Raw genomic sequence first — 16,155 nt, 5'->3', positions numbered from 1 at the left:
GCCCCTTGGTGAGTAAAATCTCCCAAACTCGGATTTAATTCTACCGGAACTACTTCTTTCACCCGGAAGTAGTCATCAACACAGGCTAAGAAATCAATTGGACTCAAACAGCATCAAATGGGTGTCACTTGGTGAGTTGATTATATCGCTTTTTAAGTATTGTTATCATTATCTCCTCAATTTACAATAAGGTATATTTTCAGCCAATCTCGCACACGAAGTGTATGCAGTATGCAGCGATCCACGCTCAGTGCGGTGGTCCACAAAACAGGGAGCAATTGTTATCACGTTACATGTTCATAACAATAAAAAAGCAGATCTGGCTTTGTTTGTCATCTCTTACGTTCATATTGCACTGCTGTTTTCCTGACACATTAAAACCCAAATTATTCAAGATTAACATTCCAATTAGATCTGGACAAAAATATTTGATAGTGTTATTTTACCTATAGCTCTGTGTGGAAGTGAGATCTGGGAGCCACCTCAGTAGACTGGAGCATGGCTCATGGGGCAAACACCCAATAGAGGCTCTCCATACTGAATTATGTAGAAGAATTCTAAATGTTCAAAGAAAAACTCCAAAGAACGTCTGCCGAGCAGAACTGGTTTCCCCATTGCTGTTAAACATTCAGAAACGTGCAATCAAATTTTGGACACATCTAAATTTAAGCCCAAAAGACACACTTCAATTTAAAGCAGTAAAAATCCAAGAGCTGAACCCTGAAAACTGTCCCCTTAGTCAGCTGGTGAGGAAGCTAATCAGCCAGACTTCCATCAGCACTGATCCAAAACACAACAAAATTAAACTCATCATGAAGCACTCCATAGATCTGTATTTAGAACACTGGAGAAACCAAACAAAGACCCAAAGTAGAATTAATTCTTATTTGACCCTAAATGTCTATGTGCTCACTGCTCTACAGGGGACATAAAGACAGAGATGCACTTCCTCCTCCACTGTAGCAAGTTCTCTTTACTAAGAGATTCCCACTACAAGGAAGTTGCTTAAATGGTAACAAACTTCCAAACATTAACCCCAGAAGATAAACTGTCCGTTCTCCTGGGGGAAGGGTCAGCAGCTCCTCTGGCTGCTAAATATTTGTCTGCCTGTCATAGGCTGAGGAACGCACCATCCCATAATATTTGATTTTAGGTGAAGGTTTTATGAGCTTACCGCACCAAGTGAGGACATTGAGATATGCTGTATGGGTGACACCATTGTTTATTAATGCATATAATATGTAATGAATATATATGTAATGCATGTATGAATCGTATGTGCTTTGGCAACAACATGTCTTTGTTCATGCCAATATAGCAAATTGAATTGTGTGGTGCTTTGTTTTCCCTCAGTGTGTGCCAGGTGCCTGTGGCAGAGGGGAAGAGTGTGCAGCAGACAGTCGACATCCTGCACAAGAAGCTGGAGCAGCTGGGAGCTGTAAAGCAGGGCAGCTTCTGTGTTGACTGTGAGACATACCATGCAACAGGAAATGTCAGCGGTAAGTCCATACGCTCTCTTTAGCATCAAATTTATTATTAGGAAATCTGCTAATGAAAATTGACAGTGGATATTCCTTTAAATTAGTAATAACTCACACAGAGCATGGGAGCATTGGAGACACATATTTTTAAATGAGTCTAAGTTACAGAGACTGAGAAATCCAAACTTTTACAATACACTAGTAATCCTACTCTTCAAATGCAAAACTACAGTGACGTTATGTATATCTTCAGATGATGAACCAGCACATCTTTCAAAGTCCCTCATCTCTGTTTGTTTCTAGCTGTGGTTTCTCTTTAAGTAAACTTACAGATCCAAAGAAGGTTATGCATTATATAGTCAATGCAATATTACCTTTTTTTATTCAAGATTAGACACTCTCTAGCAGTGCAATGACAATCATCACTTGAATGTTTCTCATTGCATTTATTGTTTGAGAGAAATTGATTGAGTTGCATAGTTCTTTTAAAGCACTTGAAATTTTGTTACTGCCACCTTGTGGCATTTGAACACTGCAAAATACAGTTCTGTATACAGTTGCAGTAGATGCATTTCAATAAAAAGGAATATTGTATAAATGTTTTTTTTTAAGCAGTTTCATCCAAAAAGGTTAACTTTGATGTTTCATCTATTATATTTGCTACATATAATTAAAATATTGAAATCCTTTTATTTGTTTTAATTTGAGTAATTTTGGCCTATAGCTCATGAAAATCAGAAACACAGTAACTAAAATCATACGAATATTTCACATAATATGGTATAGAGTATTTATTCTGTTTGAATAACTATTTACTCAAATTGATAATTGAATGTTTTTTTTTTTTTGAACGTTTTTATTAGACTCAGCCAACATCACAAAGCAACAATGCAGCGATCAGACTCAGAGACAAAACAGATATAAACAAGATTTTTGAAAACACCTAGTCCATAGTCAGGAAGTAAAGACATGAATAAATAGATAGTACACAATTAAAAAATAAGTGAATACAAACATACAAAATAATAATAATATTAAGATTGTAATAATTATTTTTCCTTTTAATAGGATGATTCAGTCCATGGACATTATAGGTGGTTATAATCAGATTATTCATGCACGCATAACTGAGACACACTGATCTTTAACTTTGTGTACAGACCAGGCCTCCATATCTGAGCAGTGATAATTGAATGTTTTAATATATTGAGATTTGAATTTTACATTGTTTGAGCTGAACACAATCATTTAAAAAATTGATATAGACAAATTCTTGGAACTTTTCAGTTTACATGTAATGAGTCTAGGATATATTAATCTAATACTTTCTAAAATAGATGACAAAACAAAAAATGCCTAACAATGTGGTTGTGTTGTTAAATCAAACAAAGGCTTTTGAAATTTCCATTACACTTGGTTGGCATGCAGTTAAAATAGAAACCATTGTTAAGTATATTCTGATGATTCCCCCCCCAACTATTATCAACTCTGTTGATAATAACTATTGCGTGTTTGTTCCAGGTCAGCCCTCCAAGCTCTTATACGTGATGCACAACTCTGAAACTCCCTTGAGCTGCATGGCTCTGTTTGAAGGTGGACCCTGCCTGATCGCTGATGCAAACTTTGATGTTCTCATGGTGAAGCTAAAAAGTCACTTCCAAAATGCCAAGGGACACAAGGTGGAGTGCCGTGGTTCTAGATATCGCTACTGTGACTTTTTGATAAAAGTTGGCACTGTGACGATGAGCTCCAGTGCCAGAGGGATATCAGTAGAGGTGAGCATTGAAATCAATGTTTCTGAGAGTGGAAACATCACATTCCCTGTGAGTGCGCTAACTCTTAGTGTGTTCCCTCAGGTGGAGTACTGTCCCTGTGTGGTTCCAGGGGACTGCTGGAATCTCATGAGGGAGTTCATGACCTCTTTTCTGAGCTCCAGTGCCCCTGAACTTCCATCTGTGTTTGCTGCCAAACCTGAAGGGCTCTTTGCACCAGCAGACTGTGTTGACACTATGACACAGTACCTGGAGCTGTTCAACAAACTTCGTAAACTGCAGGTCCCAGGGAGTAATGTGCGTTGAGTTGTCAGTAATTTAGAGATCTATTTTTTTATTTATGTGTTGATGTTATAACTCTGGTCCTATGGATCAGCATGGTAACTAAACATTTTGAAAGTTTGGGTTTCTAATTTCTGTTTGTGAAGCCATCTTGTAATACATTTTAGAAGCTGAAATCTGTGTTGCTCTCAGTTTATACCACAGTGATCTTTTTATGATCATGTATGTACAACTTGCATTTCTTTTTGATAGTCTTTTGACATCAGCACATATATTTGGAACCAGGGGTTAACTACCCTCATAGACAGTTTTCTATTGGTAAATATTGTTATATTTCCTGCAATGGGTGCAATGATTAGTTAGTAAATAAAGTATTGAACAGAATACACTTTTTTGGGTTACTAAGCAAATTAATTTCTGTGAATCTGTGCAGAGACCTGAAGAGCTCAATTCTCTAATGGTTTAGTTAAGGTAGACTTTTAATTGTGTGAGATGTAGACTTTTAGCATTAAAATACAGGTAATATGAACATGTTTCTTTACCTTTTTGTTTTTATTTGAATCCCATTAAAACTACAATTTTGCTCAATAAATATAATACTATTTATATGTCAATGAAGGAAAAACTTCAAGTTTAACCAACAACCTTTGGATTTTTTAATCCTGGCCTTCCAGCAAACAAGCTAAGTGGAATCTAGTCATGACTAACTATTTACACCTGTGCTTTTCCTGCTGTGATATGCCATAATTTCTTCAATGCAAAAGCATTGGTATCAACAAATTACATAATCTGTAAACAATCTCCTGAGGTGTCTTAGCAGGAAACATTAAATACATTTCAAGCCATTAGAAAACTCATTTTTAAACATCAGTAATTGTTGATCATAAGAGGTACATAACTTTTCAGGGATTTTACTTAGAACAGGTCATGTTTACACAGTAAGAGCTAATTCAATGGTGGAGAAGGATCTTTGTTCTCAATTGTAGGAACAAACAAATCTGAGAGGATTTGCAGAAAAGAAAATACTAAAAACAAGTAGTCTGGGATAGGAGGTTTTCAAAAATGTGTTTCCAATACATCATCACCATGACTCAAAAATTTATATCAAAATGAAAAACTTTAAAACTAAAAAACATAAAATAGAGGGGAACAATGATTTGAAATCCCTAATTACCCTGTTTGAACAGACAGCAGCCTTTTGCTGGATTAGCACTTGGCACCAGTTTCAGTCTGTTATACCCTGTGTTAACTTGAATCACAAAGCCTCAAGTCTTGATTTTAAGTCCCTTACACATGGCAGCTTCCACACCGGATTCAGCTTATACTGTGCTTAAAAGCTTCATCCCCAAGTACATTTTATGAGATTACGAGAAACCAGCTGACGCAGGTCGAGCACGGGGCTTTCGGGGACACCGGGGTCAGGGGCAGCCGTCCTCTCCGCCCGGCTTGCAGTCTAGCCTCGATTAGTTATTGTTCCATGTGGCCTCGGTGGGTGGACGGACGGACGGTCCACCGTGCTGCCTGTTGTTCAGCCAATCCGCCAATGAGAGACCGGCTGCCAGTCAGTCCCAGTCCAATGAGAGCGGCAGGGTCTGGACTCGGATGGAGAGTTGGGTTGTTCAATCTGTGAGGAGGACAACAACCAGCTCTGATAGTACCAACCGGATGGATGGATGCGGGCGATGGTAACGTTACCCAGTTCTACCATTATCAGATGTTATACAGTGTAGTAACACAGATAAGGCCCGGGGTTAATGTGCCCTCTGTTACCCGGCTTTCTATGATGAAAGTCACCGGGGAGTCTGTGTCTGTTAACGGCGCAGTTCGCTAGCGAGCTAAGCCGTTAATAGTTAGTGGACGTTAGTGGATGTTAGCGACCGACAACAGCCGTTAGGTTCACTTCGATTGTCCTCCGCGTTAGCTACGGCGCTAAAGCTAACCACTGTGGCAAGCTAATAACATAAACGTTAGCTAATTGGTGGCAACAAATCCTCCGTTTATAACAGTAAACCTTCAGGTACGACGTCAAAGGCTAGTGAACGCTAATCCTTAGGAGAACTGCTGAGGCTAGCGGTTAGCGGCGTTAGCTAACTTATTGGTTGCTGGGCTGCCTCACACCAACAAAGTTGTTGGATGTTCCTGGAGAGTGGCTCTCCCACTGTTCTTTGTTCTGGCTGAACATGGTGATCGTGGGGTAGCTTAGCATGGCGTTTAGAGTCGGCCAATTTGTTTTAGACAGCAGGCTTTAAAACATGGAAAGAGACCAGAGACAGATGGGATATTGTAACATTTGTTCAAACCATTGCCACCTGTATTAAGCAGTGATGGACAGTAACAAAGTCAATTTACTCGAGTACTGTACTTAAGTAAAACATTTTGAGTACTGTACTTTACTTCAGTATTATTTTGGGGGGAATTTATTACTTTTACTCCACTACATTTAATAGACAATTATTGTACTTTATACTCCACTAAATTTCTATCAATGCTCTTGTTACTCACTACTTTTGCTTTGAAGTCAGCTCATGAATTTCCTTCTCTTTTCGTAAATCTGATCCCTAAGACAGTAAAATGTGTTTGTGTAGTTCTGTTTGTCTCAGTGTTTTAGCCGTGCCTGTATATATCGTGCGTCTCCACTCCACGGTAGAACGTGGAGCAAACACAGAGCAGATTTCACTCAGATCAGGCAGTTCATTTAGAGGTGGCAATGATGGCTCTAATTCTCCACCTGAGCACCCATGTCCATATCTTCAGCCCGTGTTAGAGGTTTATGAAATGAAGAATGATACGTATCGTTTGAAATGTTCTCCCTGTTTCCCACTCTGCCCAAACATACAAACATTCACTGTGCAACCTGAGAAAGCGTGTTCAGCTACATAACATTTGTTTAATTCCAGATGAACATTTCAGACTAAGTTGTCTGTGCTTGGAGTAACTTAGGGTCTATTTTTATTCCATGGTATAGTTTTTAGAGATCTCAAGTAATGGTTTCTAAATAAACATAATGTAACCAAATGCACTGCTCTGTGTTCTTACTGCACCTCTGTATTGTGAAAATACAACGTTTTGAGATTTTTTTTAAGAAGTACTTTGAATACTTAAGTTTTTTAAAAGTAAGTACTCCAGTACTTTAACTCAAGTAATTATTTGACAGAGCAACTTTCACTTGTATTGGAGTAATATTTGACCTGGAGTATCTATACTTTGACTTAAGTAATGAAGCCGTGTACTTTGTCCACCACTGGTATTAAGAGACAAACAGCACCAGTAGCTCAATCTAACAGCATGATATGTCTGTGCAACTTTCTGAAAAAAAAAAACACTGACCTGCAAGTTAGATTTTTTATTTACAATTTTAGTTTTAAAATTTGTAGGCTATTTTCACAGACAGAATCGTAAAGCGAGGGGAAATGTGCGCAGCAGAGCGTTGTCACTGCTAATGTAGACTATTACACGTATTACCACTTAATATAAATGAGGAGACAGCAATTCTCCTTCATGTCAACATTCCGCCTTTGCTGTTTAACTGCTTTAAATATTATTTAGATGGCAATGAGTACCCTGTGGTGTGTTTCATTAACAGGGGGTCATTTTCCACCAATGTCACCATTTTCCTTATTAGACCACCATGATGTTGTGTTGTGGTTTAAAACGAAAAAAAAATCCTTTCGGATGTCTAGTCAAGTCTTTTTGTATAGCCGTGTGTTATGTCAGTGCCTCAATTGGAATGACTGGATCACAAATATATCAAAGGCATACCACCCATCCATCCCCAGCTTTCTGAGTGGAGGAGAAACTTCTAAACAAAAAAAACATGCTTAATGAAAAGAGGTGTTACATTAAATCATCTACTGATGACACCCATTGATCAAGTGGCTTTAACACATTGTGTGTATAATACTTTGCCCATTTTTAATCTGACTAATTTGAATTTTTCCTTGTTCCTCAGTGTTCCTGTTTGTGCAGATGGTGACATTAGACATGGGTGATCAAGCTGGATGTTGCCGTTGAGTTTGCTTCAGAAGTTGTGATGTATCATACCAAACAGGATCAAGCAGACTACTTTTGCAGTAAGTGTATCTTTTTATTTACTTTTAATATATACACTGCATTGTGTGGAATTTGTGTGGAATCAGTCTTTTTAGTGGTTTGTCTGGAAACTTATTCTATTGTTTCCCATTAATCCCACTCTAGAATGAATTCCTGCTTGGTTACAGGACGTGTGTCCTTTCACTGAGGCCACATGTGTATCTGGAGAGATGGATCGTTGTAAGCACGTGGGACGCCTTCACCTGGGCCAGGACCATTCTATCCTCAATCCTCAAAAATGGCACTGCGTCGACTGCAGCACCACCGATTCAGTGTGGGCCTGCCTCAAGTGCTCCCACGTGGCCTGTGGACGTTTCATAGAGGAGCACTCGCTCAAACACTTTCAGGAGACACACCACCCTCTAGCTATGGAGGTGCGTGAGCTGGATGTCTTCTGTTTTGCCTGTGGAGACTATGTACTCAATGACAATGCAGAGGGTGACCTCAAACTCCTCAGAGGGGCGCTCTCTACTGTTCGCAGCCCAGGTAGACGCTCACTGCGCTCCTCCACTGGGGGGGAATGCACCCCCTGTGTAGGAAAAGGTGGGCCACAGCCTGCCATGCAGCTAGCTCTGCGTCACAGGAGGAAAGCACTTCTTGGGAAGATGCTTAAGGTGTGGATAAGCAAACATCAGGAGCTGCAGGATCAGCGCCAAGAAAAACTTGAGGAAGCTAAAAGACAGAAAAAAGAGGTGAAAAGAAGACTCATGGAAGAGCTTGGCAATGTCCCTCCCAGAAAAAGTGCCAGGCTTCTTACTCAGGCGCCACGTTCAACCATCACACTCATTCCTCGCAAATTTCGCGACCCTCCAGAACGCCTACCTCCTCCTCCTCCCAAGAAGCCTTCCCTCTTAACCTTGTCCCGTAAGGCCCCTCAGAATGGCAGAGCTGCTAAACTGAGGAGATACTACTCCTCACACACAGTGACTCGTAGGAGACTCGCTCCAGGTGTCACCGGTCTGCGCAACTTGGGAAACACATGCTACATGAACTCAATATTGCAAGTGCTGAGCCACCTGCAGAAATTCAGGGAGTGTTTTCTCACTTTGGACTTGTGTGAGACTGAGGAGCTGCTGGCCAAGACCAACCACCAAGGGGTGAAGGGTGTAACGGGCGGTGTAGTCAGCAGTAACACATCACTGACAGGAAGTCCTCTTGGACGCATGGGGAAGACTGGCAGTTGGAACTTACCCTTGGGGAAAAAAGAAAGTGTCCCCCCTCCCTCACAGGCTGCAGAGTTGGTCCAGCCCAAGGAGTCCCGGTGCTCCACCCGCCAGCAGATGTCTCTGTGCCATGAATTACATACACTTTTCAGGGTTATGTGGTCAGGCCGGTGGTCTTTAGTGTCTCCTTTTGCCATGCTGCACTCCGTGTGGAACCTCATCCCAGCTTTTCGTGGCTATGACCAGCAGGACGCCCAGGAGTTTTTGTGTGAACTGCTGGACAAGGTTCAGCAGGAGCTGGACACAGAGGGGTCCAAACGCAGGATCGTTATCCCAATCACAAAGAGGAAGCTATCCAAGCAAGTGCTTAAGGTTCTGAACACCATCTTTCACGGGCAGCTACTCAGCCAGGTAAGACTGACAGCACAAGAAACATTTGATGGTTTGGGAGCAGATTATCAGAATATGCAGTGTTGAACAAACAAAAAGACACAATGTGCCACTGTGATGAGGATTGTTAACATGATAACTGTTCACCTTGCAGAGCTTTCTTAATACATTTAGTCATATTAAGGAATTTGACTTCTGGAGGTTAAGTGAGGAAACACTGAGCTTAAGATAGCTGTCGCTTTGAGTCCAAAAGCACCAAACCCTACCAAAGAGCAGAGACACAGTTCTTTATTTATGCATTCATCTGCTTTCTTCAATGTTTTGTGTGTGTTTGTTTTGGAGAAGAGGAAGTCTTAACAGATAATTCAGCACCCAGTAGAATCACTGATTGAACACAAGCCTAAATACTTAGCTAATGTCATTAGCTGGACTCATAGCGGTCACCCGCCTCCCTCTCTGTCCCACACCCCCCTCAACTGACTTCTTAGCAGCCACCACTCCCGTTCCCTTTCTCCCTATCCCTACCCCCTCCAAGGACCTGTGCAATATTTCAGCACCTGTCACTTTAAAACAATTACTGTATTTGCACACACCTACACACTGTACATACTCTACTTTCGATGTTTATACTGTTGGAACTGTTGTTAATATTATTTTTTCTATTTCTATATAGCTTTATAATTAATCCAATTTTATACAGTTTATTTGTGTATAATTTTTAGAGTTATAAGTTTAATTCTATTGCTTATTTTCTTATAGTTAAATACTTTACATTATACTATTTCTTTTTTAGGCATCAACATAACATACATTTAAATATATTGTTAATTATCATATAGCTTGGTTGTAGTTAGGCTCAAAGCCCCTTTTGTCATTCTTTATTTAAAAAAGAGCACAAAATAAACACTGACTTTTTGAGGGAAGATCTTCCTTATTCATTGTGTTTGCCCATTTTAATTGCCTCCACAGAAATAGAGGCCCTAAATTGTGAGAACTTCAGCACATCAATCAATCAACCTTTATTTATACTCAAGAGATCATCGAGGAGCAACCCTCATTTACAATGATATCGAGTCATTTATAGTGGCATTTAAAAAACAAACACAAACAAACATTTTTTTTTATTTGGATATAAAAACAATTAAAAGATCAAATAAAATACTACAAATAAAAGGAGTGTGGAGTGTTGGGGATTGACTATGAAAGCACTAAAATAGGAAGGGCCGGTGGGTAAAATGATACAATAAATATACACAGGTTAACCTAGCTAAAACAGTTGCGTAGCAGGGTTGAAAGGTTAAAAAATTAAGATTTTGAATTGCCCAAGAGGTAAAAGTGCATGTTCAAGAACTTTGCTCTATAGTTTTACAAAAGAATCCTTTGGTTTATCATATTGATTGATACAGAGAGAATAAAGTTCCTCTTAGATCTATTTATTAATCTCCTGTCTGTGTCCTCACCTGCTTCTCCTCCCATGTTTTAGGTTACGTGTCTGTCCTGTAAGCACAAGTCTAACACAGTCGAGCCATTCTGGGATTTGTCTTTGGAGTTTCCAGAGCGTTACCACAGTATAGACAAAGGATCAGGCTCCACAGCTTACCAACGCAGCTGCACCCTCACCGAGATGCTGTCCAAGTTTACAGAGATGGAGGCTCTTGAAGGCAGCATCTACGCGTGCAACCACTGCAACAGTCAGTCTAGTTTTTTTTTATCATTTAAAAAAAATAAAGGTCTGTCATATGTGATTAACTAAGGATGTTTGTGCACAAATTGATGCGTCATTTAAATGCACTTCATTTTGAAAAGTGATTATGAAACTTTGATGCAAATCAAATGTTATCCAGATGACTTTTTAATAATGCTGTGCTCCACATATTTGTGCTCAAGTTTCATCAGAAAAGGAATCTTAGTCCAGAGCAGAACATTTTATTGCCTTAAGAGATGTTGCTGGAATAGCATAAATGTGTGTCAACAAAAACAGCTTTAAGGCAGAGTTTAAAATTAAATGGGAATTATTTAAAAATGTCATTGTTGATGTTATTTCAAATTCTACTCTTTGAATTGAAAAAGAAATCATATTTTCCTCTGCCTTTAAGGCAGCCCCTCAAGCTTTGGTCCAACACTTGTCCTCTGAGAGACCCAGCAGAGAGTGAGCGGGACTCTGTGTAGTTGGAGGAGTAAGGATTGTAGTCCTCCATCATTAACCTTGAGGAGGCAGTGACATGAAACATTTGTTGATTGCCTTTTCTCAAGCCAGACCAATAAATTTTTGTTTGAAAAGCCTAACATATAACACAGTTCTTCCCTCTGCACTTTGACGAAACCTCACAACAGTTATATGTAGTTGTATTGTCTAGGGGAATAACTTCATATCTTCTTGTTCCCTTGTTTGGCAGAAAGAAGACGGAAATCATCCCATAAACCTTTAGTTCTGTCAGAGGCACGCAAGCAGCTTCTGATCTACCGTTTACCTCAGGTTCTACGGCTGCACCTCAAACGCTTCAGGCAAGTTTCTTTAAAGCCTAATTCTGAAATGTTCACTTCTCATTAAGTAGCTGCTGCATTTATAAACCAGTCTGTTTTGCTTATTTTGTTGCTAAATTTGGAGTCTTAAATACATGAGCATTTGTTTTAACTGTGACGCTAACAAGCTCCTGTTGAACGGCAGATGGTCGGGGCGGAACCATAGGGAGAAAATCGGCGTCCATGTGGCCTTTGACCAAGTTCTGAACATCAAACCATACTGCTGCACGGGCTCAGGTCACTCTGTTCACAGAGGAGGCTACACCTACGATCTATCTGCTGTAGTTATGCATCATGGTAAAGGCTTCGGCTCAGGGCACTACACCGCATACTGCTACAATACAGAAGGAGGTGAGAAGAGACCCAACTAGATCCAGATCAACATGTGAAATCTGATTATTCTGCTGCATATTAAACATATTTTATGTCCCTTCAGGTTTCTGGGTCCACTGTAACGACTCTGAGATGAAGGTTTGCAGTGTGGAGGAAGTGTGTAACACTCAGGCCTATATTCTGTTCTACACCCAGAGATCTGCATAGGTACCTTTCGCTGTGATGTCAACCTGTACGCAGCAGATGATGGCTGCATTTATGAAAATGTTCTCTGATGTTTTCCCAGATGTCAAGGAAACAATCACTATGAAACGATTTCCTAAAAAAAGATGGAAAAGAGGGCAGTAGGACAGGCTCCTGTGAGGCAGGGGTTAATTTTAGCAGAATATTTTAGATGACAAAGATGATAAATTGTATTATTGCCAAGGAAACATTATTGGTGATTTAAATTTAAGTGTTGGACATCTTTCAATTTATTTTTAACACACGAAAAAAACCTTTTCATAAATGAGGCCACAGGTTTCTCACCCTATGGGACCAGCATATTGGTTAATGGCCTGAAGACTGTGGGAGCAGGTCTGTGTCCTGCAGATCACTGAGTTTTGTGTCCATGTTTTTAGAAGAAAAAAAAGATATGGCTCATGTCTGTTGAGTCTGGAACCAAACAGGCACTCTCCTGAGACAGCATTTTACATTTTAAGGCAACACAGATTCTGGATTCTTGTAATGTTATTTCAGAACATTTGATGCCAATGCACTACATACATACACTACATGAGAAAAAGTACATCTTTAACAGTACGGTTACACTTGAATCTCCGTATTCAAACAGTTACCATTTTCCTCTGACAGCACACTTGGAGTTTGGATGTTCAAATGCCTGTAAATTGTTGTGTGTCTTTAGGTTGTAAGTTGGGGAATGTGGGAAATCTAACAAAATAATTTTACCAACTTTTCATTGAGCAAATTTAGAAAAAAATCAGGCGATACTTAGTAAAGACGGGCTGTTTTCGAAACAACCTGCTACATACTAACTACTAATGTAGTAATCAGTGGGTACTGCCTACTATATACTGCGTTTTCATTTAGTCTGTAGTATGACTGTTCTGTTCGATCTGTGTTGTAGTACCCTGGTCAGACGTCACTGGACTTCCGGTTTTGGAATGTGGAAGTAAAAAACGGCTAAGCTGATAGTGAAACTGCGGCTGTTTTCAAAACCGCCTACTACACTAGCAGTACGTACTGATTTGGCCAAAATTCAGAATGCAGTAAGTAGTATGTGAACAAGAGCAAAATCTGCAGTATGCCAAAACTCTCCAGACGTCTACTGATTCTGGAAAATTTCACAGTATGCATCGGACCAGTCTGCCTCACGTACCTTTTCCGACAATGCACAGCACTCGTTCCGCTTTTTCTTTTCTCTTTTTAATTTGACGAGGTAACTCAGTTTTTAGGTGCTGTGAAAATTATTGAATTCCACATAAACTACTTCTTAACTTTTTAAATCATAAGTGATGCTAAAGAAGCAGTTTCTCTATCAGCTTGGCCGTTGTTTACTTCCGCTTTCCAAAACTGGAAATTCAGTGATGTCTGGCCCATCGTACTGCCACACAGATCAAACAGAACAGTCATGCTACATGCTAAATTCAAAAGCAGTATGTAATAGGCAATACCTACTGCCTACTACATTAATAGCTAGTATGTAGCAGGCCATTTCGAAAACAGCCTGCTTCTTAAGCATTCTCTGATAAATTTAAAAAGTTAGGAAGTGGTTTATATGGAATTTAATAATTTTCACAGTACATAAAAACTGAGTTCCCTTCCATCAAAAAATGAAGAGAAAAGAAAAAGTGGAACGAGCGCTGTGCATTGTGGGAAACAGTACACAAGGCAGACGTACTGCTAGTATAGTAGGCGGTTTCGAAAATAGCCAATATATTCAATTACCCCGTAACAGCTAATGTTAGCATTCAACCACTTACAAGCTAACCTTTAGCTAGGAAATGGTGATGCTAACATTAGTCTTTCTAGAAGTAATGTTAGCAAGGGAAACATCAACAGTTTTCATCTTCGCTAATGGGTGAACAGATATGATGGCTTTACAAAGAGATGTCTGTTTTTGCCTTACCTATTGTGTAATATGACACTTTTAAAAGGAAGGGTGTTAGCATTTAGCTAATAGCTACTAGCAAACAGCCACATTAGCTCATTATTTGCTGTATGCTAACATTAACTCATGGGTCTATGGGTCATTAATCATGTCATTGTTTTTTCAAATATGGCCTGACACTTCCTGATATTTGATCTATTCTTTTTAAAGTTACTGGAGGTGTTGAAATTGTTATAATAATGTTTTTCACATTCAGACATCTTACAGTCTGGAACACAGCAGCACAACATGCTAATCAGCATTTGAGCTTCCCACAGTGGGCTTAGTGTCAGAGGGAAATGGTTGCAATGTGAAGCTGATCAGTGAGATAAATCTAGACTCCGTGTTACCTCCTGTTCACTTTTTTTATTGTGAAATGTCACTTTGGGAAACTTGTCACCCTGTGTCATCTATATGTCCTCTCCTCAATTGTACCGCTCTGACTGGATACTGTGTCCCGTACCCTCAGTGGACAAAAAGTAGTTTCTGAGTTTATTTTGTAGTCACAATATGTTTTACTTCAATGAAAAGAAGACGCAAAACGTTTGATGGAAAGCTGCACTTTTGAGGAGGGGCTGATCTTGTTGGTCCTATCTTTATTATTCATCCTTTAGCTCCTCTATCTTCTTTAACTGGCAGCTCCCCCAGTGGTTTAACAGTGTAACTACTCTGATACGGTTTGAGACACTGCTGCACCTGTGTTTTACCTGCAGGAGATGAGTGAATGGGCAGATGGCCATACTGAAGAATGTGTTTTTGGGAGACTGGGGGTACCCATTTGAGTTGAGCACCTGAAAGCAATATATTGTACATTTTGCATCTTGACAGGAAATTAAGACAAAATCAGGAATTCTTCTGCTTGTTATACAATGTTTTTTTTCTACTCTGCTGTTTCTATCAAGGTCTTTAGAATTTGTTAGGTAATCAAGAAAAAAACTGTTGTGTTTGATACGAGTCAAATGCAAAACAAACATTTGTGCGCTCTATGTAAAAGTTGGAACAATCTAATGACGATGAATGTCTTACTTTTTAGCGATCAGTTGTGGTCATGCCACTGGTTCTGATCCCCTTGAGTTCTGTCTTGTACTGTAAGAATACCTGTCATAAATGTAATGGTCATTTGGGTTTTGCCTGACAGTAATTATTAAAAGACAAAGTAAATTTGAAACCTTGTTTTGGGTTCTCATTTCAGAGTGATTGTTACAGAAATTGTAAGTCAGGAGGAATGCACCAATCCATCTATCCCTTTTCTTCCTCTTAACTAGCGTTGAGTCACGGTGGCCCTCTACCAGGTGCCCTAGACGCACAGCCACAAATCCGATCATGCAAAAACAAAGTCAGTCACCCATCTTTGGCCTCTTCTGTGAGGCTATCGAGTACATCAATGAATCACCATGTGCCGAAACTCAGTGTTCGTCATGGCCAACCCTTGATTAGCAAAGAAGTCCACCAATTTGCCTTTTAACAAATGAAGGATCGAAATATAAACATACATATTTCCGACTTTTAACCAACAATTAGTAATTTTTTCATACATATTTCAATTTGTCATTTTTTTTACATATTTCCAACTTTTAACCAACAATTTGTCATTTTTTCGTACATATTTCCGACTTCAATCCTACAATTTGTCATTTTTTCGTACGTATTTCTGACTTTTATCCAACAAATTTGTACATATTTCTGACTTTTATCCAACAAATTTGTACATATTTCTGACTTTTATCTAGTAAATACCCATTGTGTCCATTAAGTGGGGCTATTCCTATGACCAACATGTGTATATAGATGATTGCAGGCTGGGATCATGTCAATGAAACATGTCAAATTTGGAAGGGATTGGATATTGTATGTAAATGTCAGTACTATGTATTCCTAAATAAACCCATAGGTCTGTTGAGGGGTGGACTTTGATCATGTATATGCAATTTGAAACAGATTGATCACTGTTTGAAGGATCGATAAATGTTTCC

General features: G+C 39.4%; 2 protein-coding genes across 4 annotated transcripts; both read left to right on the top strand.

The window, feature by feature from the left end:
- Window positions 1-2: 2 nt before the first annotated feature.
- On the top strand, window positions 3-4,064 carry med20 (mediator complex subunit 20). Its single transcript, XM_034686503.1, has 4 exons — window positions 3-131; window positions 1,354-1,499; window positions 3,003-3,256; window positions 3,338-4,064. Exons 1-4 carry the CDS (start codon window positions 118-120, stop codon window positions 3,557-3,559), a joined length of 636 nt encoding a protein of 211 aa, XP_034542394.1. The 5' UTR covers window positions 3-117; the 3' UTR covers window positions 3,560-4,064.
- A 712-nt stretch (window positions 4,065-4,776) lies between these two features.
- usp49 (ubiquitin specific peptidase 49) lies at window positions 4,777-15,350 on the top strand. Of its 3 annotated transcripts, none has more exons than XM_034686100.1 (7): window positions 4,777-5,220; window positions 7,485-7,605; window positions 7,730-9,198; window positions 10,661-10,868; window positions 11,574-11,682; window positions 11,846-12,051; window positions 12,137-15,350. In XM_034686100.1, exons 3-7 carry the CDS (start codon window positions 7,795-7,797, stop codon window positions 12,238-12,240), a joined length of 2,031 nt encoding a protein of 676 aa, XP_034541991.1. In that variant the 5' UTR covers window positions 4,777-5,220; window positions 7,485-7,605; window positions 7,730-7,794; the 3' UTR covers window positions 12,241-15,350. The 3 variants fall into 3 exon arrangements, with proteins under 3 accessions (XP_034541991.1, XP_034542007.1, XP_034541999.1); XM_034686116.1 differs by having other exon boundaries at window positions 4,912-5,220; window positions 7,753-9,198; XM_034686108.1 differs by lacking the exon at window positions 4,777-5,220 and adding an exon at window positions 5,370-5,552.
- The last annotated feature ends 805 nt before the right edge of the window (window positions 15,351-16,155 follow it).

The sequence above is a fragment of the Notolabrus celidotus genome, chromosome 1 (genome assembly GCF_009762535.1).
Source record: "Notolabrus celidotus isolate fNotCel1 chromosome 1, fNotCel1.pri, whole genome shotgun sequence".
NCBI classification, from domain to species: Eukaryota; Metazoa; Chordata; class Actinopteri; order Labriformes; family Labridae; genus Notolabrus; species Notolabrus celidotus.
The sequence above is the reverse complement of the archived record's forward strand: the minus strand, read 5'-3'. Positions and strand labels throughout refer to the sequence as shown.

Bases quoted from the DNA above. Each gene is read 5' to 3' on its own strand.
- med20 (XM_034686503.1), top strand. The intron at 1,500-3,002 runs GTAAGTCCATAC...TGTTTGTTCCAG, and splicing joins TGCAACAGGAAATGTCAGCG to GTCAGCCCTCCAAGCTCTTA. The intron at 3,257-3,337 runs GTGAGCATTGAA...GTGTTCCCTCAG, and splicing joins CCAGAGGGATATCAGTAGAG to GTGGAGTACTGTCCCTGTGT.
- usp49 (XM_034686100.1), top strand. From the start codon at position 7,795: ATGGATCGTTGTAAGCACGTGGGACGCCTTCACCTGGGCCAGGACCAT. The intron at 10,869-11,573 runs GTCAGTCTAGTT...CTTGTTTGGCAG, and splicing joins CGCGTGCAACCACTGCAACA to AAAGAAGACGGAAATCATCC. The intron at 12,052-12,136 runs GTGAGAAGAGAC...ATGTCCCTTCAG, and splicing joins CTGCTACAATACAGAAGGAG to GTTTCTGGGTCCACTGTAAC.